Here is a 25,932-nt window from a genome sequence, read left to right on the forward strand (position 1 = left end):
CCACACCAATTTTTCTACAAATTGTCACAAGTTTTATATACAGAGTCATCAGATACGTTGTCCCTTACAATTAGTTAATCAAAAAAAATCAAATATATTTTTCTTCTTTGGTTTGTAAAATATTTCACACCATGGGTTTTCAGTGTTCTCTAAGCTTCTAGGAAAGGCGTCAGTAGCTGTGGATGTTAGCAAATTGGAAAGTCTGTTCCAGATACTTAAAAAAATCATCCTTACTTCTGTTAATATAGAACCACAACACACAAACACACACACGCACACGCACACGCACACACACAGACAAGAATTTATTGGAATCCAGCTAGTCCAACAATGGCTGTCTACCAATAAAAGGTCCAAGAATTCAGGAGTTGTTCAGTCCACGAGACTTATGTCTCAAGTGGTCTTCAGTATGTGCCAGAATCCTAAAGAAGTGGCTTCTAATGCCAGTGAATGGATGGACTTGATAGTGAATACAAGAACAAGAGAGCAAGATTCTTTCTTCCATGTCCTTTATATGAACTTCTGGCAGAGGTGTGACCCAGATTAAAGATGGATCTTCCCTCCTCAAATGATTGTATTAAAGGTATATCTTCCCATCTCAGAAGATCTGGATTAAAAGTGGGTCTTCCCACTTCAACTGTGTTATTTAAGAAAATTCCTCACAGATTTACACAGCAACTTGGGTATTGGTTACTTCCAGATATAGTCATGTGATGTAGGATTCCCCTCTATGTCCTGTGAATATGTTTAATTACCACTGGGTAATAAAGAAACTGCTTTGGGCCTAATGTAGTACAGAATAGAGCAAGGCAGGAATTCCAAGAAGAGATAGAGTAGAAAAGAAGGTGGGGCCAGAGAGATGTCATGTAACCACCGAAGAAGACAGATGCCCAAGAAACTTACTGGTAAACCATGAGCCTCGTGGTAAAATATAAAATAATAGAAATGATTAATTTAACATGTAAGAGTTAGCTAAGAAGAATCCTAAGCTAATAGGTCAAGCAGTGTTGTAATTAACATAGTTTCTGTGTGATTATTTCAGGTCTGGGTGGCCAGGAAACAAATGAGCAGCCTCCGCCTACAGTCATGAGAAACAAGAGTAGTTATCACAATGCTTGAATGTAAATAAAAAGAAAATAAGAGGACTCCAAACACTATAGATTAAATTTTTAAATAATCTTTCATTTCCATGGCATTTGTTTGCTTTTTTGTTGACAGGGATAGGACCCAAACCCTTGCTCATGCTAGGCAAACACTACATATAATACTTGGCTCTCCTCTTAGCCTAGTCTGGCCTACTTCAGCCTCCCAAGTGCTGGGATTGTAGATGTCATGTGTTGCTTTGTATTGGGCTCTAAGAGAGTAGAATAATATTTTAATTGACTTCAATCCATTCTTTTGAATGTTACCTTTCAAAATCCTTCTAAAAAGTTTTCTGTAAAAAGCACAATGAGTTTTTGTGGGTGGCTTTGTTTTTCTAGGGCAAAATTATGTTTTAGTGCTTTTTTTGTGCTCCTGCTTCTTAGTTATTTGCACTGTAGATCTCATGGCTCCATGCTAACTACACACATGTATGCTGGGTGTGGTCACAGTCTTCAGCTGGGCTCCAGGATGCCATTCCCGCTATCAGATTGGACAGACAAGAAACTCCTTGCCATTACTCAAAACAAGCTGTAACTGCTTCAAGATTTGTGTTTGGAGCTTCAAAGTTCTATTTTGAATGGTTTCTGTGAAAGCAACTCTGCGGCAACCACTTGAAATTCATTCAGGGAAATATGAAGAAAAGGAAATGCACCAGAGAAATTCAACCCACAGGAGTGGGGGAAAGTGGTAGGGTGGAGGGTTTGCCTGAAGGCTTTGGCCTGTGTCCCGTTCAAGATCATAGGATGATCACTCTTTCAAAACATAGCTAGAGTTCATGCTTCTCTCTCTCTCTCTCTCTCTCTCTCTCTCTCTCTCTCTCTCTCTCCCACTTCTCCTGTCCCCAGAGGCTGATCTTTTCCCCCACTTTTCAATCCCTTTCTCTCAATAAAACTTCCCATGTAAGCAGTTTGTAGGTCTCCCACTAGGGGAAAAACAGCTAGCTCGGAATTCTGAGTCATCCTAGAAATCCTGTTGTCCAAAACCTAGATGCAAAGGGGCTGAGGAAAAAAAGACTTAGAGAGAGGGAGAGAGAGAGAGAGAGAGAGAGAGAGAGAGAGAGAGAGAGAGAGAGCTGCCTGCCTCTCCAGAGGAACAACAGAAAAGAGAGCGGGAATGGGAGGAGCTTATCTCTTAAATATTGGGTGGGGCATAAGGCATGTACAAAGATACATAGTGACACACAGACCATGTTGTGATATAGCAGCCATAGGACCCTTGATGTGCCAGGATACTGCCTGAATGCATCCTGCCAGGTGACAGGTGTGGGGGGGGCAGGCCAATATCATGCCTAAATCCTAACATTCCATCTTTTCCTTTATATAAAAAGGTAAGGAAATTAAGATGGAGAGCAGATAGAACAGGGACAGAGGCACCAAGTTCTCAAGACCACTTCCTGCTGACTTATGGACATCCAAATCTTTCGGTGGGGGGCGGGGGGCAAGAAAACTGGGAAGCTGGCCAGGCCTTGGAGTAGCTAGTTGCCTCACTGAGGTCCAGGCTCTGTGGAGCTATCTGGTGCCTCTTGGACTTGGCAAGGTGTGGGCATAGCAGAGGACAAGGTTAAGTTTAGGGGAAAACTTTACTTTTGCAAGAGAGCAGACTTGCAAGACCAGGAAAGGTGGGATGGCACTTACTTTGCTTGTTTAGGTGGATATAAGTTGACTCCCTAGAACTTATAAGAATTCTTTGAGTTTGTGAAAATGCAAGTTTTAGACACATTAGCAATGACAGTATACTCACACCAAAAATTATTCAGGTTGTAAACACTAACAATCTTTCTTCAAGCCAGAAAACTGTGACATGGTTTTGCCCAATGAAAATCATCACTGAAGTCTATAGGTAGAAAACAACCAAAAAGAACTCGAAATCTTGAGCTTGTGGCTATAATGATAGTGGAAGTACTCTACCAGAGCTAGATTAAAAGCTTATCAGAATTTAATTGATTAATGTTAAGGCTATCAACTTTAAAAGTCTTAATATAGCAGTAGCATAATGAGAGAGAGAATTCTGGAATATGTTTTATTCTTTTAAACATCTCAAATCACTTGCCTTTGTCATCACTTAAGCATTTTATCCTCAGACCTTTATAACTTTAATATACACAACTCAATAACTTGTGTTTGCATACCTTAGAATACCTTCTTGGACCCTCAAACATTCTTAGATCCTCATATCTTCAGCTTTTTTATCTCTACATAAGTGACCCTTAAAGCACCTGCTCCTTTCCCATCATCATGACGTCACCTTAACACCCAGGAGACACAGGTGGGTGATTGCTGAGGGCAGTCATGGCGAAGTAAGTTCCTTCAAATAAAGGAATCATGAGAAGTCACATTGAAATCTGTTTTGTGAATTTATCTCTTTTCTGAGTATGGTAACGAGGCAGGTTGTTTCTGGACTTAGTATTAGCTCTAGGAGAGTGAGGCCTGTGACTGGAATTTTTACACAGGGAACTGAGAAGGCGGTTGAAGCGTTGGTTATGGCTGTTAAGCTAGCAAGGCTATTCTAGTCATCAAACAGTATCAGAGTCCTAACCCTCAATTACCAGGAACTAATGAAAAACCATTTTGCTTAAACTTGGCCTTGTCCTCTGCTCTGCCAGCACCCAGCCAGGCCCAAGAGGCACCACACAGTTTCACAGAGCCTGGACAGCAGTGAGGCAGCCTGGTACACTAGGAAGTCTGCCCCCAAGATGTGGATGCCCACAAATCAGCCCGAAGTGGTCTTGAGAACTCAGTGCCCCCATCCATGTCTCACTTTAATTTCCTCCCTTTTTGTATAATAAGCAAAAGGTGGGAATGTTAGGATTCAGGCATTATGCTGGCCTGTCTCCTGACCCTGTCACCAGACAGGATGCACTCACTCAAGCAGTATCTAGGCCTGCCCAGAGCTCTATGGCTGCTACATCACTGTTGCAGGGGGCCATTTGTTTGTCCTGGCCACCCGGCTAGCTTAGTCCTGAAATAACCACACAAAAACTGTATTAATTAAATCACTGCTTGGCCCATTAGTACTAATTTCTTACTGGCTAATTCTTATATCTTAATTTAACCCATTTCTATTAGTCGGTGTATCGCCACGTGGCAGTGGCTTACTGGGTAAAATTCCCAGCATCTGTCTCCAGTGGATCCATGGCATCTCTCTGACTCTACTTTCTTCCTCCCGGAATTCAGTTCTGTCTTCCCCGCCTACCTAAGTTCTGCCCTATCAGGCCAAGGCAGTTTCTTTATTCATTAACCAATACAAGCAACACACAGAGGGGACTCCCACATCAGATCACAACATAGTCTGTGAGTCACTATGTAGTCTGTGTGCATGTGCTGTGTCCCCATTTAAGAGACAAGCTCCTCCCATTCCCACTTCCTTTCCTGCAGCTCCTCTGAAGATACAGACTGGTCTTTGCCTCTCTCTCTCTCTCCCTCTCTCTCTCTCTTCTCTCCTCTCTCTCTCTCTCTCTCTCTCTCTCTCTCTCTGTCTTCTCGCGGGGCTGCTCTGTGCTCCCCTTCTCTCCCTTTGCTTCCTCCCCCCAATATAACTCCCCACATCAGCGAGGTCCACATGGCATGTCTGTCTCTCACCCACTGTGAGACTTCTTGGACATGCCAAAGTCCTCCCTCTCATACCATACCATAACATTAATTATGACGCACAGGGCATATGGAGGGTGCCGAGGTCCAGACTAGATCTGCTGTAGTTATCAAGAGGTCCTCTTTTTGAAGGCTTCCTGAAACATGCTGTTTGCTTTCAGTCATAACAGGCAAGGTATGAATGTGTCTGCACAATTTACATATTTTGCCCATGATTGTATTTGGATTGCTAATAAATATGTCTTTCCCCTATTCGGTTTTAGCAGCAAAGCTGTAGAGTTTACCAGGTAAAAACCATCATATTTCAGCTTCTTTGAGTACAGTGTGTCAGCGTATCCGTGACCTGCCATCTTCCTCAACAGTGAAGATGTCGATTTCTGTCAGTCTTGAGGCCTCATATACTGACTTTGGTGTGGTTACCGTTCATCTTGTGACTGAGTGACAACTGGCATGATCCAGGCCAACTTAATTCATGGTCCATGATTTTAGAACTCAGTTTGTGTCATTTCCATATGAATAAAGAAAGAATGATGTGTCATAAATTCACAGCTTTCTCTGCGGTAGGCCCTGCAAGCTGACTGCATTTCCACAAAAATGGGTTTTCAATTAGAAAGATTTGTGGCTGTGGCAACACATTACCAGCCAAGAGTAAACTGTGAAGACTAAATCTCAGTCTGGCCAAGGCTCTCCCAGACACAAGACAGTGTGAACCAAACATGAGTCTGAGCTGTGTTTTCCTACTTCTCAGCAGAACAGTCTCCCAGGCATTGGCAGAATGTTGTGGCCATATGTTTTTGTGTGTGTGTTTTGTCTCTAAATGTCTAACTTTGAACTTGCTTGAAGTATTTAGCTTATGGTAGATGTTCTTTCTAACAAGTACAATTTTTGTATGTCCATAACTAACATGTAGAAATATTTACTCAGGATCAATTCTCCTTGCTTTCCACACTCTAACAGTAGATCATTTGTGTGTAGTTTTTGAGGAACATCTTAGTTTGTGCGTTCTTTTTTAATAACCTATGTTTATTTGGGGCAGCAATGCTAGTCTTTGCTATAGAGGTGCCACAGCAAGGAAGATACAGTATCTGTGTGCACACACACTGCACTTTACCTTCTCAAGAACATCAGCCCTAAAATATAGGACCTTTGTTCTCATGATGGCACCTAGCTGGTCTGCAGACAGCATTTCACGCACTCAGCTAGTCTGGGCAGCTGAGGTTTCCCATGGTCGACCAGCGCGTTCTTCCTAGTGTTAGCGATACCCGATGATGTTTTTCCTAGGTGCTTTCTAAATGTATTAAACTTAAAGCACTGACCTCGGTTTAGTAGTCATGTCTTTTATTTTTATTTTAATAAATATGACCTTTGTAACATTAAAAGACTTTCTCTTGTCTTGAGAGAACTCACTGTCTATGTAGACCAAGACTTGCCGTGAGTTCTCAGTGATGGGGTCATTCCATAGGAGAACATGGCGAAAATGAAGGCTTGCAGCCAATGCAGAAATTTTAAAGGTGTGCTTGATGAGGGGTGAAAGCATGTTTATCGTCTCTTTTTTTTCACGTTTTTTTATTTACTTAGTCACTCTTTCATTTGTTTGCTTAATAATTTATTTTATTGAGTATACAGTGGAAGAGGGCACGTGGGTCAAGAGGAAAGGATATGGCATGTGTGTTAATTTAAAAACAGCGAGGACAAATCATACCATACAGCAAACTCACATTGAAGGTTTATGGGGAAAAAAGGAGAATGGTGGGGTGGCGATTCGAAGGGAAAGGCACAAAGTCCTAGCTGCCTCTTTGAAAAAGTGGCAGGGAAGGGAAGGGGGAACTGGTGGAGCTTGCTTTTCAAGGGTGCTTAGCACATTCTCACAAAGACATGCGCACAATGATTTAGCGGCCCTAGGACCCTGGACTGGACAGGTATCTGTCTGGATGCTGACAACATATGCATGCAGGGGATGCTCTTATTGGCTATAGCTGGGGGCCCAGGGGACAGGCTAGCATGATGCCTGAAATGCTAGCAAGCACGTGCGGGTCCAAAAGTGGTTGTGGTTAGTGACATATTCTGCAAGATCCCCACGGGACGCCCAGTATAATGACTGAAGGCTGACATTGTGGACCACAGAGTGACCTTTGCTGTTTGACACTGCAGAGCACACTTCTCCAGCACCTTCTTACTTTCTTTTCTAATGATTCTCAATATGAATGCCTTTCCCATTGGGAAATTTTGTGTGGGCTTCGGTAGAGGATAAAAATGTATATAATGGTAGCCTCTCTAAACAAAATGATTCTTTGGAAAAAAAAAATCTCCCCCTCCACCGACCATGGACTCAGGAATTCCATTACGCCCTCCTAATTACACCAAGAACAGGAAAGTTAGAGATTTACTAGATACACCTGATCCCAAGGATAAACTGCCTACGGTTCAGATGCAGAGCCTTAGGCCTTTAAAGGCAGGAGTTCAGTTAATAAGTACAGAGAAATCAGAATGATACTCGTATAGTGGGGAAAGTGTAAGATGTCAGGACCTTCCTTTTTGAGAGCATTATGAGGAGAACAGGCCTCTATAGTAAGACTAAGAGTTTATATTATAGTGTCTGCTCCTCGGAAGTCATTTTCTAAGGTCAGGCATTTGGATAAGGGCCTTCATTCCCTTGAGAGGAAGGTATGACGCTTCCATTAACATATGACTGGTGCCTATTGTCAAGGTTCTCAACCTCTGACCACAAGTGACAGCCCAGCTCACATGCCCCTTCTCCCCATTTAATCAATCCCATGTGCAACATACAGTATAAAAAGGTGTAATCTTTTCTCGATACAATGCTGCTGGCAGCTATCCGGATTCATCCCCTGACAGTGTCTGTCTCCCCCTTCCATCCTGTTTCACCCTCAGATTGTATCTGTCTTCTCATTCTCTCCTCTGACTGCTGACTCTACACATCCTCGTTCGGACCTGAATCCCCCGCCTGAATCAGTTCTCCAGCAGGGATGTCTTCCTATGTTGGGTGATGAAATTCTTCTTTTGTATGCTTCAGTCAGTCCAGAGAGACTGGTGTATAGTCCCAGATTCAGATGGATCTCTGAGTTTAAGGCCAGCCTGGTCTTCAACCCCAGTATGAATGAGTTGCAAGCCAGTCTGTTCTGCTTTGCCAGTAATGTGTCAAGGATAGCCAGACAGGGCAGTGTCAGGGCTGTCTAAACCCACATCACGTTCCTTATTAGTGGGTGAACAATCCAACGCTTGGTGAATTCTGCTTCACAATGATAGGAAGAACCGACATCAAAAAACCAAGAAACTGGGATTGGTATATAAAACATAATTTTTAAAACATAATTTTTAAAAGAGCGACATCACTATGAACCTTGACCGCCACAGATTTTATTTCTTTGAGTAGCCTTTGTGTTACTTCCTGCATGCAGGTAGTGGTGTTTGGTTGTACAAAGAACAAGTAGAGCGTTTCTGTATAATTCCCTTGGCTTGTTGCCATGTGATAAAACAGTCTTTTTTTAAACCTTTGCTAGTGACATGATTTTTTTTTTTTATGAAATTCTGAGTTATCCCTGTGGTAACTTTTAAAACCCAAAAGGTCAGAAGGATTGTGAGGCCCTGCTTTAACAGTCTATAGTCATACTGAAAATGAAGGTCATATCAGCTTTTGCCCTTCTATTCCACGAGAGGTTTCTGTAATGGTTTAGATAAAACGCTGTGGTTCCCCCAGGGGCACAGTGGGCCATGAGCGGCAGCTGGTTCCAACACCCAAGGTCTCTGTGGGTCCCAGATTGGTGGGAAGCAGCAGGTGAGAGACCTCAGCGGGTCAGCCGGGCAGCCTGTCCCACGAGGAGTTGCAGCCAGGGAGAGATAGATAGATGGCATGCAGAGAAATGGGTATAGTTTCTTTAGTGGGTTATAGAAGGGAAAGGAAAGGCAGAAGGGAAAGGGGGGGAAGAAGAGAGGCACAGAAAGAGAGGGAGAGAGAGGGGAAGAAGAGAGAGAGAAAGGGAGAGAGAAAGCAGAAGTTATGTCTTCAGGAGAGAGATGGAAAGAGAGCGCACAGGCTGAAGGAGGCAGGATATCCACTTCCCTCAGCAGAAGGGGAGAGGTTGGGAGAGAGCGAGGGTTTGTCTTTTAAAGGGGCAGGGTACCCAGGTGACAGATCAGGTCAGCAAATCATAACATTCCCATCTCTTTCTTAGAATAAAAAGGTGGGAAGTTAGGCACAACAGGTTAAAGGATTTGGGACAGTGGATTCTCAAGTCTGCTTCCTGCTTATTTGTGGGAATCGTCTTGCGTGTGTGGGGGAGAACCTGAGAAAACTGGATGCTAGTTACCTCCTGGGGTAGCTGGTCACTTTACTCCTATCCAGGGTTTGTGTTATGAAACTGTCTGGTATCTCTTGGACCTGGCAAGGTGTTCGCAGAACAGAGGACAAAGTTAAGTTTAGGAAGAAAAAAAAATTCAGAACTAGGGAATTGAGACAGATGTATCTGATCTGTTTAAGGTCAATTCTTCAATTTGGCTCCCTAGAACTCATAAAAATTCTTTGGGTATGTGCAAACATAAGTCTTAGACATATATTTTGTATAAGCAGTAGCATATTTATATGTAAATATAAATATAGTAGCATATCAGACTGACTGGGACAGATGTTTTTGCACAATGAACAGTATTTTTAAGATTATGAAAGGCAGCGTGAGAGATTTGATAAATTGTATTTGTCCTCACACCTTTATAACTTGTAGGTACACACCTTAATAACTTGTATTTGTATTTTACTGAAATTTGTTTGGTGAGGTTGTCCTTTTAAACTGACAAAACCCCTCAGCTGGCAAACTGCATCAGAGATCTTTGAGAAGGATAAAATTTTATTTGAAGAGTGATTGATTAAAGAATGAAAGAGAACTTACTTGGTTGGCACCTAAAGCTACATACTCCTCTCCTCATGGTCCTCCATGGTTGCTGAGTGTCATATTTTTCTTTTGCTGTTTAGTACAGGAGCTGCCAGGCTTCAAAAGATCTTGAGGACTAAGAAATCTGTAGGAAGACAAGCTTACCTTGACCTGAGCAGCTAGGCGGTCAATTGAGGTGATTCTGTCCACTGTGTGGAGATCTTCTGTTTAGATGAAAGGCAGTTTTGTCCAGTGATCAGTGCTTGGCAGCTGAAGCAAATTGTGGATGGATGTTATTTTGTGCCCATCTCTCTTCTGTCTTGTTGGGAGGAAACAGAGTGCTGCTGCTTGGAACCTGTCTCTTTTCGTTATGAAAAGTTTTTTAATAATTGAGCATTTAAAAGTCATATTCCCCAGATCTCTGAGCAGCTGAGAGCTGTTTACCGGGTATAGATGAGTCATAACTACAGTATAGAATCTGCCTGGAGAGCTGGGTACACGCTTGACTGTACTGGCTCTCAACTTAACAAGTAAAATTTATCCGAGTCACGGAACCAATGTAATAGTTTAGATAAAATGGCGCAGGTCCCCAAGGTGCAGCCACAGGCCACAAAGAGCAGTCAGGTCCAATGAGGAGCCACTGCGGGTGACAGACAGAGACAGATAGGCACACCATGCAGAGTGAGTTTGGATATAGTTTATTCAGCAAAAGGGAAGAAGGAGAAGGGGAGAGAGAGAAACAAAGTGGGGAGGACAGAGAGTTTTAGCCACCTCTTCTGAAGAGAGATGGGGCAGAGAGAGCACAGGCTGGAAGCAGAAGGATGATCTGCTTGCCTCAGCAGAAGGGGGTGGGAGTGGGCAGGGCTTGTCCCTTAAAGGGACAGGACAGACCATAACAGTTTCTGTCCTCCCTGGGCTCCCCTTAGGATACCTGTGTTACTGTTTGACAGGTGAACTAGCCCAGTCAAACCTGGCACTGTCCCAGGAGCTGGTTGTGCTTGGCTCTAGTACTGAATTCAGGTACTCTGCAATAGCACTGCTCCTTTTCATTTTGTTGAACTTTTCCCCTTTGATTGAAAGTAGATCTTTCTTTTATATAATACATGCTGATTATGGTTTCCCCTTCTCCTCCTCCTTCTAGTTCATCCATAGCTCTTGTCCAGTCTGGATCTACTCCCTTTCTCTCTCTCATTAGAAATCAAACAGGCTTCTTAGGGTTAATAATAAAATGATAACACAAAACTATCAAGTTGGAATTGATCAAAACAGAAGATACAGAGACCCACTTCTTTGCACACTCAGAAATGCCATGAAACACTAAACCAGAAGCCATATAGTATAAGAAAGGGACCTGGTGCAGACTCAGGCAGAACTTGTGCACACTGACTCAGTCTATGTGAGTTCATATGAGCTTTGATCATGTTTATTTAGAACGGTGGTTCTCAGCCTGTGGGTCACAACCTCTTTGGACATTGAAGAACCCATTCACAGGGGTTTCCTAAGACCATTGTAAAACATAGATTATAATTAATTATTGTAAAAACAAAATTACAGCTATAAAGTAGCAACAACAATAATTTTATGGTTTGGGGGATCACCACATCACACAACATGAGGAACTGTGTTAAAGGATCAGCAGCTTTAGGGAAGTTGAGAACTAATGCTCTAGACTCTTAGGTATGCCGTTACATTGCCAGTATGAGATCTCTACATTTTTTTAATGTTGGCACTTAGTACTATTAACTTTCCTTTCCACTTAGAACTACCTTTATTGTGTTCTGTAAGTTTAGGTGTATTATGTATCCATTATTCCCAATTCTACAAAGTCTTTAAGTTCTTTCTTGACCTATTAGAGTTGTTTAGTGTCCAAAAATTTGTAAGCTTTCTGCTGATTCTGTTGTTGTTAATATCCAACATTAGCCCATGGTGGTCAGCATGGCATTATTTCGTTTTTCTTCTATCTGTTGAGACTTGTTTGTGTCCCAGTATGTGGTCAGTTTGGGGAGAAGTTCCACAAAGTTCTGAGAAGTTATAGTCTCTTATATTTAATTTATATTTTCTGTAAATATCTGTTAGGTTCATTTGCCCCTAACATCAGCTATCTTAAGCATTTTTCTATTTAGCTTTTGTCTGGATACTGCCTATTAATGAGAGTTAGGTATTGAAGTCTCACACTATCATTGTGTGACAATCAATATGTGATTTAAGCTGTAGTCATGTTTCTTTTATAAATTTGGGTGCCCTTGTATTTGGAGAATAGATGTTAAGAATTGAAATGTCCTCTGGGTGGACTTTTTTCTTTGTTGCATATGTAGTGTCCTTCCCTATCTCTTCTGGTTAGTTTTGATTTTAAGTCTATTTTGTTACATATTAAGACAGATACACCAACTTGCTTCTGATGTCCATTTGCTTGGAATATGTTTTTCCAGTCTTTTACCATGAGGTGATACATATCCTTGAAGTTTAGGCGTGTTTCTTGGTTATAGAAAAAGGATGGATACTTTCACATCCATTCTATTAGTCTGTGCTTTTTTATTGGGCAATTGAAACCACTCATTTTGAAAGTGAGTTTCAAATCACTTTCAGTTAACATTATTGAATTGAGCATTATTTGTTGACTCCTGTTTTGTTGTTGATAGTGGTGTTGGTGTGTGTGTGTGTTTTCCTTCTTTTAATTTTCTTTCTGAGATTATTTATTCTTTGTGTTTTCTTGGGTGTGGGTAAACTCTTTAGACTGGAGTTTTTCCTTCCGGTCCCTTTTGTAGGGCTGGATTTTTAGCTAGCAACTGCTTAAATTTGGTTTTATCTTGGGATGTCTTATTTTATCCATCTATGGTGATTTAAAGTTTTGCTGAATATAGTAGTCTGTTCTAGCATCTGTGTTCCCTTAGAGTCTGCAGCACATCTGTCCAGTCCCTGCTCTCTTTTAGAGTCTCCTAAGATGTCGCGTGTTACTCTAATAGGTCTCTTTTTATATGTTATTTGGTCTTTTTCCATTGCAGATTTTAATATTCTTTCCTGTTCTGTATGTTTAGTGTTTGAATTATTATGTGATGAGGGGAACTTTTTTTCTGGGTCAGTCTATTTGGTGTTTTGTTTGCTTCTTGTACCTTGGTAGGAGTTTTGTATGCTGCTTGTACCTTCTTTAGGTTACAGACATTTTTTTCTAGGATTTTTTTTGAAAATATTTTGTGTTTATTATTCTCTATTCCTATTATTCTTAGATTTGATTTTTTTCATAATGCCCCAGATTTCCTAGATATTCTGTGCTAAAAGCTTTTTAGATTTAATACTTTCTTTGACTGCGGTGTCCATTTCTTCTATCATGTCTTCAATGCTTGAGATTCTCTCTTCCATTTATTGTATTCTTTGACTCTGAGGTTCCTGTTCAAGTTCCTAAATTTTTCATTTCCAGAGTTCCCTCAGTTTAGGTTTTCTTTATTGAGTCAATTTCCACTTTCAACTCTTGACTTATTCTACTGGTTTCCTTTCACTGTTTGTTTGTGTTTGCATGGATGTCCTTAAGAGATTTGGTCCTCTTTAAGGACCTCTATCATATTCATAAAGGCTAATTATGGTCTTTGTCTCATGCTTAACCTATGCTGCAATACTCAGGGCCTGCTGTGATCAGATTGGGCTCTAGTAAAGACATATTGTCCTAAGTATTATTGATTGTGTTTTTACAATAGTATCTATGTTTCTCGGTTTGGGAAGATTATAATTCTAGATGCTGATATCTAGTCTTGTCTTTGTTGGGTGAGAGTGTTTTGTTTCTTTGTTCTGTTTCCTCTTTGTGATGGCTGTGTATTGTATGGTAGGAAAATCCTTCCAGGATCCTGATAGGTGTGTTCATGCAAGAGCAGGAGTGTGTTCCAGGTAAAATGTGTTTTTATTTCTAGGTATTGAAGCTCTCGCTTTGGAGTGGGAAATCACTAGGTTGAGGGGGCTGAGTGGGTTCACAGGAGGGAGGAAAGCAGGGTGTTCCACCAGTATCTCCTGAGTCCTTTGGGATTGGTGACAGAGAGTGAGTCTCAGTAGCTTCTTACCTTACAGTAAGCACAGTAGCTCCTTACCTATAGAGGCTGAGATGAGACTTGGGGATGGCACTTGGAGAGAGAGGGAAAGATCTGCAGTTAGCCCACCTGTTTTTCTGGCTAAAGTGGCCCATGTGTTCCCAGAGAAAGCCTGTTAGAGTTGAGGGCTGTGACAAATCAATGCATTGGGGGAAAGAAGTTTGCACGAGAAGATCTGTGCGTCCCACTCAGAAGCGGGGCAGAAGGGAGGCTGCTGGAGGTGGTCTATCCCACAGCTGGGGCTAAATAAGACTGGGAGACTGGGCTTGGAGGAGCTGAGAGGTGAAGATCTACAGCTAGCCTCCCTGTTTGCTGGTCAGAGTGTCCTGAGGCATCCCAGGAAATTTCTGCTGGAATTGGGAGCTGGGATAAAGTAATGAATGTGGAGTTTGGAAGGTGGGAGGGACGATCTGTGTGTCCACTGCAGACAAGGGAGAAGGGAGCCACCAGCGGATTGTCTGCTGCAGAGGTAAGGATGAGACTGGGTAATTGTATTTGGAGGAGCTGAAGGGGAGGTAAAGATCTGAGGCAGTATGTTCTCTTAACCACTAAGCAATCCTTCCACCCCACCTCCATGAAATAGATACAGTGTTTAGTCCCATTCTTCAGATGAGAAAGCTGACCAAGATGGTACGTGCTTGCCCAAACTCATGGTGAAGTGTCCATACTCAGGTTGTCCGTCTGCACTGTACTCCACCACCTTGAGAGTAAAGTGATGACACATAATTCGGTTCCCTTTTCAGTTTTATTGAAATATTATTGAAAAATAAAATATGCATGTATTGCAAGGGTACAAAATGAAGTATTCATAGATTTACACATTGAGAAGTTATCAGTCAAGCTAATGTAGCTATTACATAGCTATTATGTTCTCTTTTCATATCTCTTCTCCACCCTCTTTCTGCCCCCTTCTTTTCTTCCCCTCACCCTTTGAGGGAGTCCAGTTAAACTTCTGGTAAATTTTAGTGATACAATACATCATTGTTAACTGGAGTCGCAATGCTGTGCATTAGCTCCTTAGAATCTTTGCATCTTGAATGAATGAAGTTTTGTAACTTTTGAGTTCTAGCTCCCCATTTTCTCCTCATCACAGCCCTCGTGAAACATTTTATTCTTTGAGTCCTGTCTTACCATTTTCTCCTCATCCTAGCCCTTGGCAACACCATTCTGCCTTCTGCACCCAGGCTTGACTATTAGTTTCCACATATGAGTGAGAACTTTTTGTTGTCTGTCTTTGGCTTATTTTTCTTAATACTATATTCTCTAGGATGTGTGAAATGAAATTCCTTCTTTTCAGAGGCTGAGTAGTTTCCTTTAGCATAGGAGTATATGAATATGTAATTCATGAATTTTGAAGTTATTTCTATTCCTTGGATAGCATGAATAATGTTATGGTGGGCATGTATAGGCTCATTTCCCTTTTTGGGTATGGATCTCATTCATATATAAAGTAGTACTCCCTCATCTGTGGATGGTGTGTGTGTGTGTGTGTGTGTGTGTGTGTGTGCGCGCGCGCGGTGTGTTTTACTGTAACTGTTTAGCTATCAGATAGGAGTCGTGGCTTGGGCAAATGAAGCTTTTTGGAAGTGATCTGGACAGCAGAATTACATTTTAACTGAAAACCTTTACATCCCAGTTTTCCTAGGACATTGTCTTTCTTGCTTTTTAGATCTCACAAGTCACCCTTTTCTTTCTTTCTCTCCACATTTCAGGCCATGTTCAGTCTTTGTATGGTGGAGAGTGAAGCCGATGAAGTAAACTTACGAGGCGTGACCAGCCTGGGCTTAAAGCAGGCTCTGGAGTTTGCCTACACAGGACAGGTATGGCACAAATGTGACCTGAGCAGCTTTGCTTACTGACTGTGTCTAACCAAAGGAATTTATTGCCAATGGATGAGATTTAGTTGCTTTATATATTGTTCATTTTAATGGTTAAAAAATTACGTCTACCTAATTTTATAATTGAAGTAATGGAAAAGTGAATAAGCCATTTGATTTTTAATGTTATCTAGTAAACATAGTATTTTATTTATTTATTTATTAAAAATTTCCACCTCCCCCCTCCCTTTTCCTTCCCCCTCCCCACCTTCTCATCCCTCTCTAGTCCTCAGAGCAGTCAGGGTTCCCTGCCCCATGGGAAGTCCAAGGTCCTCCCCCCTCCATCCAGGTCTATAAAGGTGAGCATCCAAACAAACCAGGCTCCCACAAAATCAGTCCATGCAGTAGAATCAAAACCCAGTGCCATTGTCCTTGGCTTCTCAGTAGCCTTCACTGCCAGCCACATTCAGAGTATCCAGTTTGATCACAAGCTCCATCACTCCCAGTCCAGCTGGCCTTGGTGAGCTCCCATTAAATCAGTCCCACCGTCTCAGTGGGTGGACGCACCCCTCGTGGTCCTGACTTCCTTGCTCATGTTCTCCCTTCTTCTGCTCCTCATTCGGACCTTGGGAGCTAAGTCCAGTGCTCCAATGTGGGTCTCTGTTTCTATCTCCATCCATCGCCAGATGAAGATTCTATGGTGAAATGCAAGATATTCATCAGTGTGGCTATGGGACAAGGTCAGTTCAGGCACCCTCTCCTCTGCTGCCCAAGGAACAATCTGGGGACCTCTCCTTGGACCTGGGAACCCCTCTAGAGTCAAGTCTCTTGCAAACCCTAAAATGGCTCCCTTAATTAAGATATTTACGTCCCTGCTCCCCTATCCATCCTTCCTCCGTCACACCCATCCTATTCCCCCAAGCTCTCCTGAATCCTCCCCTTCTTCCTTCTCTCTACCCATCTCCCCTTCCTTCCACTCCTCCCATCCCCGTGCACCCAAGATTTGCCTGACAATCTTGTCTACTTCCAATATCAGGAGGATAACTATATGATTTTCTTTGGGTTCACCTTCTTATTTAGCTTCTCTAGGATCAAGAATTATAGGTTCAATGTCCTTTAATTATGGCTAGAATCCACTTATGAGTGAGTACATACCATATTCCTCTTTTTGGGTCTGGGTTACCTCACTCAGTAAAGCGTTTTCTATTTCCATCCATTTGCATGCAAAGTTCAAGATGTCATTGTTTTTTACCGCTGAGTAAAACTCCAATATGTATATGTTCCACACCTTCTTTAACCATTCTTCCATTGAGGGGCACCTAGGTTGGTTCCAGGTTCTGACTATTACAAATAGTGCTGCTATGAACATAGTTGAACAAATACTTTTGTAGTATGATAGGGCATGTCTTGAGTATATTCCCAAGAGTGGAATTGCTGGGTCCTGAGGTAGGTTGTTTCCCAGTTTCCTGAGAAACCTCCACACTGGTTTCCAAAGTGACTGCACAAGTTTGCATTCCCACCAACAATGGATGAGTGTTCCCCTTACTCCACATCCTCTCCAGCATAGGCTATCATTGATGTTTTTGATTTTAGCTATTCTGACAGGTGTAAGATAGTATCTCAAAGTTGTTTTGATTTGCATTTTCCTGATCTCTAAGGAGGTTGAGCATGACCTTAAGTGTCTTTTGGCCATTTGAACTTCTTCTGTTGAGAATTCTCTGTTAAGCTCAGTATCCCATTTTTTAATTGGGTTAGAGTTTTAGTGTCTAGTTTCTTGAGTTCTTTGTATATTTTGGAGATCAGACCTTTGTCTGATGAGGGGTTGGTGAAGATATTCTCCCAATCAGTAGGTTGCCTTTTTGTCTTAATGACAATGTCCTTTGCTTTACAGAAGCTTCTCAGTTTCAGGAGGTCCCATTTATTCATTGTTGCTCTTATTGTCTGTGCTACTAGGGTTCTACCTAGGAAGTAGTCTCCTGTGCCCATGTCTTGTAGGCTACTTCCCACTTTCTCTTCTATCAGGTTCAATGTGGTCAGATTAATATTGAGGTCTGTAATCCATTTGGACTTGAGTTTTGTGCATGGTGATAGATATGGATCTATTTACATTCTTCTACAGGTTGACATCCAGTTATGCCAGCGCCATTTGTTAAAGATGCTTAAGCATAGTACTTAATCTGAACTATGTGCTTGCTAAGATTGTTTTCTCCCAAATAACTGCCATGAGGAGAATTTTGCAGTTAGTTGAATTCTTGCTGTCACTTAAGCTCAGTGTCTCAACTATGGCTTTATTGTCTAAAAACAAGAGCAAAATAGGGCAAGAGCTGTAGTCCAGTGAGTGAACAAGATCCACATCCACAAAGAAAAAAATCAAAACATTCATCTTAGGGTTACTATTGGTGATAAAACACCATGGTTTAAAACAAGTAGAGGAGGAAAATGTTTATTTGACTTTCTGTCTACATCACAGTTCATCATAGAAGGCAGGTATGCCAGGAACTCAAAATAGGAGCTGATACAGAGGCCATGGAATAATGCTGTTTACTGATAAAATATCCATGAATTACTCAGTTTGCTTTCTGAGAACTCAGGGCCAGCCCAAAAGTAGAACTTCCCACAATGGGCAGCAATTCTCGCCTATCTATCACTAAGAAAATATCCTGCATGCTTGCCTACAGCCTGATCTTATGGATCCATTTTCTAAATTGTAGTTCCCCTCTCTTAGATGATTGTAACTTGTGTCAAGTTGACATTAAATTAGCCAACACAATTAACCTGTTGTCAACTTGACACACACTATTTAACAATAACCTTTCCATTTTCAGTTTACGCCCAAGATCTCATATTAATAACTATCACAATATAAAACATATTACAAATGTAAAAGTCCTACAGAAGTTACAAACACAGATTCAAACACCTTAAAATTTCAATGTATTTTATATATCCAGTTTCTTTCAAAAGATAAAGTTTCTCCAAAAATCCGGTCTCTAAAACTTCAAAATCTCTTTAATAATTCCAGGTCTCTCAAATGTGGACTTCTGTAAAACCAATAATAAGTTAAATACTTTCATACTCCAAGAGAGAAGGACCAGGGCACAGTCATAATCTGAACAAAGCAAAGCTGTAAGTCTAACAACATAAATCTCAGTGTCAGACTTCTAGAATTCACGATGCTCTTGGTTCCTCCAAAGGGATTACCACAGCACACACAGCTTGTGTAGTAGGCTTAGGCAAGTTCCACTCCGTGGCTGCTAGAGGTTCTTGGAAGTTTTCCCATGGTACTGGCATCTCCAAAATGCTGGGTCTCCTGCTGCAACTGGGCTACGTTCTCACTGTTTTCACTTCACGGACTCCAGCCCTGCCACAAAGTATCATGACCCATTCATGCCTTCAAAAACATTACCACCTGGGTGACTCTTATAATACCAACTTCTTCCAGCATGAGGTACAACACCGGCCACCTTTTGAACACAGCTACTGCATGCTGAATCTAAAGAACTATTTCCAGAAAGACTGCACTTCAATAGTGTGGGTCTCTTCTTAAAATCACGACTAACTCTTCAGGCCCAGCTGACCAACTTCCACTTTTCTAGCAAAGCAAAGGTTTTTCTTTAGTGGTTCTAATCTCTTGTCAATTACAATTGATTCTTCAGAATTGGCTGGCTATACACCACAGATTTTACACGCGAATGGCTCAGTAGAATCCTTGCTTCCCTCTGAAACTTCATAAGCCAGTTGTCTACTGTCTGCATTTCTCTTGATATTCTTATCTCCCACAGAATAGCTTACTAAGCTCTCAACACTCAATACCTTTTCCAGCCTGAAATTCCAAAGGCAATCTACAGTCTTCCTAAAGCTACATGGTCAGGTCTGCCGTAGCAATACCCTACTCCTGGTACCAATTTCTGTATTCGGCAGATTGCTCTGAGGAAACATCATGACTGAAAGCAACTGGAGGAGGAAAGAGTTTATTTTCCCAACTCTTCCATATCACTGTTCATCATAGGAAGCAGTCAGGCCAAGAATCCAAATAGAGCAGGAACGTAGAGCCAGGATCTGATGTGGAGGGGTGCTGTTTGCTAGATTGCTCTCCATTGTAACATGAGGGGAGGCTTGCTTGTCTGAATTTCTGTCCTGCCTGGCCCCCCACAGCCAGCTGTTTAGTCCCAGAGAAAATCAACCACAGAGGACTCAGTAAGTTATAAAGCTGATTGGCCCTTTAGGTCAGGATTCTTACTGGCTAACTCTCACATCTTGATTAACCCATTTTTCTGATCTATGTTAGCCATGTGACTCAGTACCTTTTTCAGTGGGGCAGCTCGCATCCTGCTGCTTCATTGATCTGGGCAGGAGTGGGAGCAATCAACCTCTTCCTCCCCAGAATTCTCCTGCTCTCCTTGCATCATTTCCACTTCCTGTCTGGTTTTCCCACCTACATCTCCTGCCTGGCCAATCAGCATTTATTTAGAACATGATTGACAGAATACAGACAATTCTCCAGCACCACTCCGTAGCTTGCTCATCATGCTTTCTCATATAACTCAGGATCAAAAGCCCTGGAGTTTAACCTCCTACAGTGGGCTGGGCTGTCCCATATCAAACACGAACTAATAAAATGCCCTACAGGCTTCCCTACAGCCTGATCTTCTAGAGGCGTTTCTCAATTGAGGGTCCTTCCTCTCAGATGACTGTAGCTTGTGTCAGGTTAATATAAACTATCCAACACAACAGTGTGAAAGCCTCAGGAAGATTGGGGAGTTATTGCAGAAGTAGAACACACACACACACACAGACGCACACACACACACACACACACACACACACACACACAAAGTGGGATACATGATCGCCAGGGACCACCAGCACTGCCTTTCATAGAGAATGTGTTATTTGGTTCTTGAAGAATGCAGGAAGGTTTATATTTCTTCTGAATTTTCTTTAATTGATTATTTGAATGTATGATATTTGAGATTGAAGAGATGGTTCAGCAGTTAGGAGCTCTAGGTGCTTTTCTAGAGGACCCAGGTTCAGTTCAATTCTCAGTACCCACATGACACCTCCCAACTCTAGCCCTAGGGAATGATTCAATGCCTTCTTCTGGTCTCCATGGGCATCAGGCATATAAGTGGTGCTCAGACAGACATGCAGACAAAATACTATACATGTAAAAATAAATTAAGAATGATGTTGTTCAATCTTTTTTTTGATCCAGTAGAGTTTGTGATGTATGTCTTAGGACGATTAAGAGAAATATGTCATTTAGAATGTAAATAAAAGAGGCAAAAGCAGCGTGCATTGAGTCAAAGGGACAAAGGAGGAGAGAGGATGGTGTGTGAAAATTCAAGGTTAGTCTAGTCAAATTTCATATCTTAGAAAGTTAAGGCAATCAGTTACTACACAGAATTGACAAATATGTTTTAGTGAAGTTAGTAATATATTTATGCCTTTTGATTTACACATATAAACTAATTTATTAGTTCTAAATCATTTCCCGTCTACATTTATCTCTTAACACCATTGTCAAATCTGCATTTTCTGTCTCTTATGTAAAGTCAATAACCCACACTTCATGGCGAGAAACTGAGGCTTGGCACTGCATGGCAGCGTCAGAGTCCCTGAAGAGAGGCCCAGGTGAGGGTTCAGCCTCAGTTGTAGTGAACACTCCTAGATATTTGAGATGACAGGACTGTGGAAGGACAATGGCAGACAGGGAGTGGAATCTGCCTGAACCTATAAGACAAGCATCGTGTGCTGCAGATGGGGGAGCCGGGGTGGAGTAGCCGTCCAAGCTCTTTGGAGCTCAGAAGATACTGAGTGAGTCCAAGATCTTGGGCACTGAGCTCCAGGATTGGATTTACACTACTGGAATTTGGTTTTGCTTTGATCCAGTTATTACTGTGCCCTGTTTTTTCTCTTGTGGAAGTAAGTAGGTTGTTTTTTATTTTGCAGGAGCCCCTAGTTGAGACACTTTGGAGTGATGGAGACTTAAAAAGACTGAAATTTTAAAGTGAGACTTGTAAAGTTATTCTATGTTTTCTATTGTGATATTAAATGAGATCTTGAGGGAAGGAATAAGAAAGGAAAAGACCATGGTTTACCAGTGAGGAAGGTTTGTATCAAATGGACAAGCGGTCAGTTGTAGTGGTTAAATTTTGTCATCTTGATACAAACTAAAGTCATTTGGAAAGAGTGAACTTTAATTGACAAAAGGCCTCCCTTGGATAGTTTTGTGAGGGTGCCTTCTTCATTAGTGATTAATGTGGGAAGGCCTAGTGTACCAGGGTGGTGCCTCCTCTGAGCAGATGGTTCAGGGTGCAAAGGTGCTATTTAAACAGCGGGTTAAGTGAGCCATGGAGAGCAAGGAAATCAGTAAGCAGCATCTCGTCTTGGTCTCTGCTTCATTTTCTACCTCCCGGCTCCTTCCTTGAGTTCCTACCCTGACTCCCCTCTCTGATGGGCTGTAAACTGTAAGATGAAATAACCTTTTCCTCCCCAAGTTGCCTTTAGTCATGGTATTTGTCACAGTAATAGAAGAAAATACATGTAACAAAGACAAAGACATTCTTTAAAAAGGAAAGGAAAGCAACACCTCGGACCTTTCCTGGACTTAGATTTATTCCTTTTCGAGACCAGAGGCCCATTCTAGAGAGTATTCACAGAGAGGTACTGAGGCCAGAGAACACACCGTCAAATTGGTCGTTCATATTGGGTCCTGATAGGGCAGGAGGGAGCATATCTCTCATAGGACACTGTAAAGCAGCCGGAACATGGTGTTAGGCACTGTAAGGATACTCTTTGACCTAATTTGTAAAACAACTTTAAGGAATATGGTAATCTTTCTTGAAAGGCAGCAAAATCCCTTGGGCATGGTGGCATAAGCCCTTAATTCTAGGGAGAGTCAGAAGGAACTCTGAGTTCTAGGCCAATTTGGTGTACATAGCAAATTCCAGGATAGCCGCAACTAAATAGAGAGAACCTGTTCCACACAAAACAAAACAGACAGTGAGATCAAGGAGGTGCAACAGACCAAATAATATCTTTTCCCTGTGCAATTGACTTAGTAATTGATGCTTGGAACCTCCTTCTAATTCCAAGTCTATTGTCTTTTTCTGAATACCATCAAGAAAGAGAAGAAAGAGACATGTCATGTTTGCTGCATCTTGTCATCTTGTTGAAGGGAACACAGAAGTACTTGAAGATGTTTGAAAATAATTCAATTTCTTCAGCCTGCTGTGTGTGTGTGTGTGTGTGTGTGTGTGTGTGTGTGTGTGTGTGTGGAGTGGGGTGGAGGCTCCTGTGTCAGTGAGTTTGGAGTTTTCATTCTTGTTCTCTGTCATGACTCTGCCACAAACTGGAAGATGAGATAGAACCATGACTTCTCTCTCTCTCTCTCTCTCTCTCTCTCTCTCTCTCTTGAAGACAGGGTTTCTCTATGTAGTCCCACTGTCCTAGAAGTTGCTTTGTATACTACACTGGCCACAGACTCACAGAGATGCACCTGCCTCCACCTCCTGAATTCTGGGATTAAAGGTTGTACCACCACTACCCAGTGGAACTTTAGGTTCCTAAATAACAAAATGACTTTGTAGTCAGATGTGGTGACCCATGCCTTTAATCCTAGCACTCAGAAGGCAGAGCTAGATAGATATCTGTGAATTGGAGGTCAGCTGTGACCACATTGCCAATTCCAGGACACTCGGGGTTACATAGTGAAACCCTCTCTCAAAAATAACTTCGTAATAAATCCATTTTGCCTTGAAACTGGGATACAGATGAGGGCAAAACAACGCACTGTAGCATATTTGGGAAATGCGCAAAGACACCTTTTTACCTGTGAAGCTGAAATTGGTGCTGAGCAAAGAGTAATCTGAACCAGAGTAGCATAAATGGAAGCATGGTTTTTGGTTTCTTCATGGTTACTCATCATTATGGGCTCTCTTTAGAGCTGTGCTTAGGAGAAACACATACACATACAAGCACACACACGTGTACACGCACATACGCTGACAGCTGATTACATGTTTAGCTGGTTGTAGTAAGCATAGTATAAACTGCAAGTATTTTCAGTGTCTGGAAAAATCACTGCTGCCTTGGAGAGAGGTTTGGAGTACGGAGTGGGAGTGATGAATGAATAGTGCTAAGTGCAACAGTGTGTGTGTGTTCCTCCTACACACGATTCTAAAGTACAGCCTTCTTATGATCGTCCCACAGGTTTTATCCAGGAAGTGTTGAAGAAAAGTCAAAATTTCCCCCAATGCTAAGAGCTCCTCTGAACATAGGTGCACTATTTCTATGTCACCGCAAACACGCGTCTCACAGGCCTTTACTTGTCTTTGTGCTCCATAGAAAGCTTTCTTCTGCTGTCTGCACACTGCTCACAAATTGCCTGAACAAGGCTCAAGATGTGTTACCACCCTTGTTGTATCCCTGCAGTTGCTGGGATTGCAGCACAGTGTTGTAAAAAGGCCCCTTCTTGGTTCCCAGCCGCTCAGCAGCTCAGCCCCGAAATAATCGCTCAGAAACCATATTATTTAAATCACTGCTTGGCCCATTAGCTCTAGCTTCTTATTGGCTACCTCTTACATCTTAATTTAACACATCTTTATTAATCTGTGTATTGCCACGAGGCTGTGGCTTACCGGCTAAAGTTCCGCCACCTGTCTCCGCCAGGACTACATGGCTTCTCCTTGACTCCACCCTTCTTTCTCCCAACATTCAGTTTAGTTTTCCCCGCCTAGCTAAGTTCTGCCCTGCTATAGATCCAAAGCAGTTTCTTTATTCATTAATGATAATCATAGCATACAGAGAGGACTCCCACATCAGCACAGTCAGTGATGGGAGAGAGCTAACAAGCGCCTCTTTGGGAAGCATTTGTCCTTGTTCTGGAGACTGTTACTGGGAAGATCTGCCGTAGAAGAAAGAAGAATGAACCAACCCATGAGAGTCCTGGCTCTCACATACCCCGGTGTGCAAGAACATGGTTCCAGTTTCCTGGCTTCCTCTATCTCGCTTTCTCATGTTTCAGACAAGTCTGGAATAGAAGAGACATGAGAAAGATGAGGTGGAGACAGGGATGCTGCCTCCCATTCCCAATTAGAAAAAATGCTCAGCCGCTCAGAAACAGGCGGCCATTGCTTTAAGACAGGTGGGTGGCAGGAAGACAAACAAAAAGCTTAAGCTATATGGTGAGGAGCAGGTAACACTGCAATTACTTTGTGACGATAAGAAGCCTGGAAAGTAGGACAGCTGCTCAACGCCTCAGGATAACCTCTAGGAACCGAGGAGTTTAGTGCCAGGATGGAAGCAGGTGGAACTCAGGGCAGCAGGATTCCTGTGTAGAGCCTTGGCTGTGATGTCAGGAAGGTCTGAATGCGTCATAAGGACTGCCTTGGTTACACTTTGTGTAGAGTGGTTAGTTTTATTTTCATTTCCAGAGAACTCTGTTTCCTGCTGTATCCCGTGTAGCCCGATAGGGAAGCTCTAGAAGCCCAGAGTAGGAGAGATGCCCTGCCAAACAGTAATGATACTTGCAGTCTTCTTTAGACCACTCCGGATCTGAATATGGCTAACTTTGTCAGCTATGAACCAGTTGTATCAGCATCTAAAGAAGAAAAGTGATGCTAGTATTGACTTTTTCTTCTCTCCTATAGCCAAGATTCTAGCCCTTGGCTTTGTGAGTTCAGGCAAGAATGTGTTTTTAGGGACACACATCCTAATTACCTTTCTCTGTGCACTTTAGTGTTATATGCATGAAAAATATTTAGTAACTCTTACCATTTATAAGCTTTTCAGAAAAAAAAGGTGATATTCTTGCAAATGAAAAATGTTCTGATATATAAAGGCAATTATGTAAAACTGTTCACACAGATAAGAGTTGACTATCAAAGGAAATTCTTCCTTATTTTCCATGTTCTTATGTATTGAAGGATTTTTTTTTCTGATTTTCATTTGGTTCTTGTAAGTCCAAATGAGTGAGAGTGTGAGTATGTGTGTGTGTGTGTGTGTGTGTGTGTGTATGTGTATGCCGTACTCAAATATATGCAGGTTTATATTAATGACAGTTCTTGTCATGTAGTAGAGCTTGATACCACCGTAGATGGCAGACTGAACAGGAAGCCTAAACTTTATTTTGATGGAAGCTATATTTATTCTCCACAACAGAATACTTTTCTCTAGAGACCTGAGCATCAAACTCGGCAGCAGAGTGGCAGCAATCTTAATTGGAACTGCTTTTCCATGGGTGATTCCTCCAGGGGTAAATATGTCACCTGGTATGGAAAAAGTCTCCACCAGATTTACTTACGAGCCTTACCCTGGTTGCAGCATATAAAGCAGTTCTAGAAGAAAATTTGCTGAAGTGCATCTGTTGGGAACAGCATTAAGATTATTTAATAGTAGTTTGGCATTTTAATTTCAAGACATT

The 25,932-nt window shown here is 41.9% G+C and overlaps 1 protein-coding gene across 3 annotated transcripts in view; it reads left to right on the forward strand.

Moving 5' to 3' along the window:
- Klhl32 (kelch like family member 32) overlaps positions 1–25,932 on the forward strand; it is a 228,057-nt gene that overhangs the window by 82,394 nt on the left and 119,731 nt on the right. For 2 of the 3 annotated variants that reach the window (XM_048420226.3, XM_048420227.3), the window contains one exon: positions 15,402–15,509. In XM_048420226.3, coding sequence (XP_048276183.1) covers positions 15,402–15,509 — 108 coding nt within the window. Of the gene's footprint in view, positions 1–15,395; positions 15,510–25,932 lie in introns of those variants that run through there. The other variant, XM_048420228.3, reaches the window with a different exon arrangement.

The sequence above is a fragment of the Myodes glareolus genome, chromosome 16 (genome assembly GCF_982192425.1).
Source record: "Myodes glareolus chromosome 16, mMyoGla1.1, whole genome shotgun sequence".
Lineage (NCBI taxonomy): Eukaryota > Metazoa > Chordata > Mammalia > Rodentia > Cricetidae > Myodes > Myodes glareolus.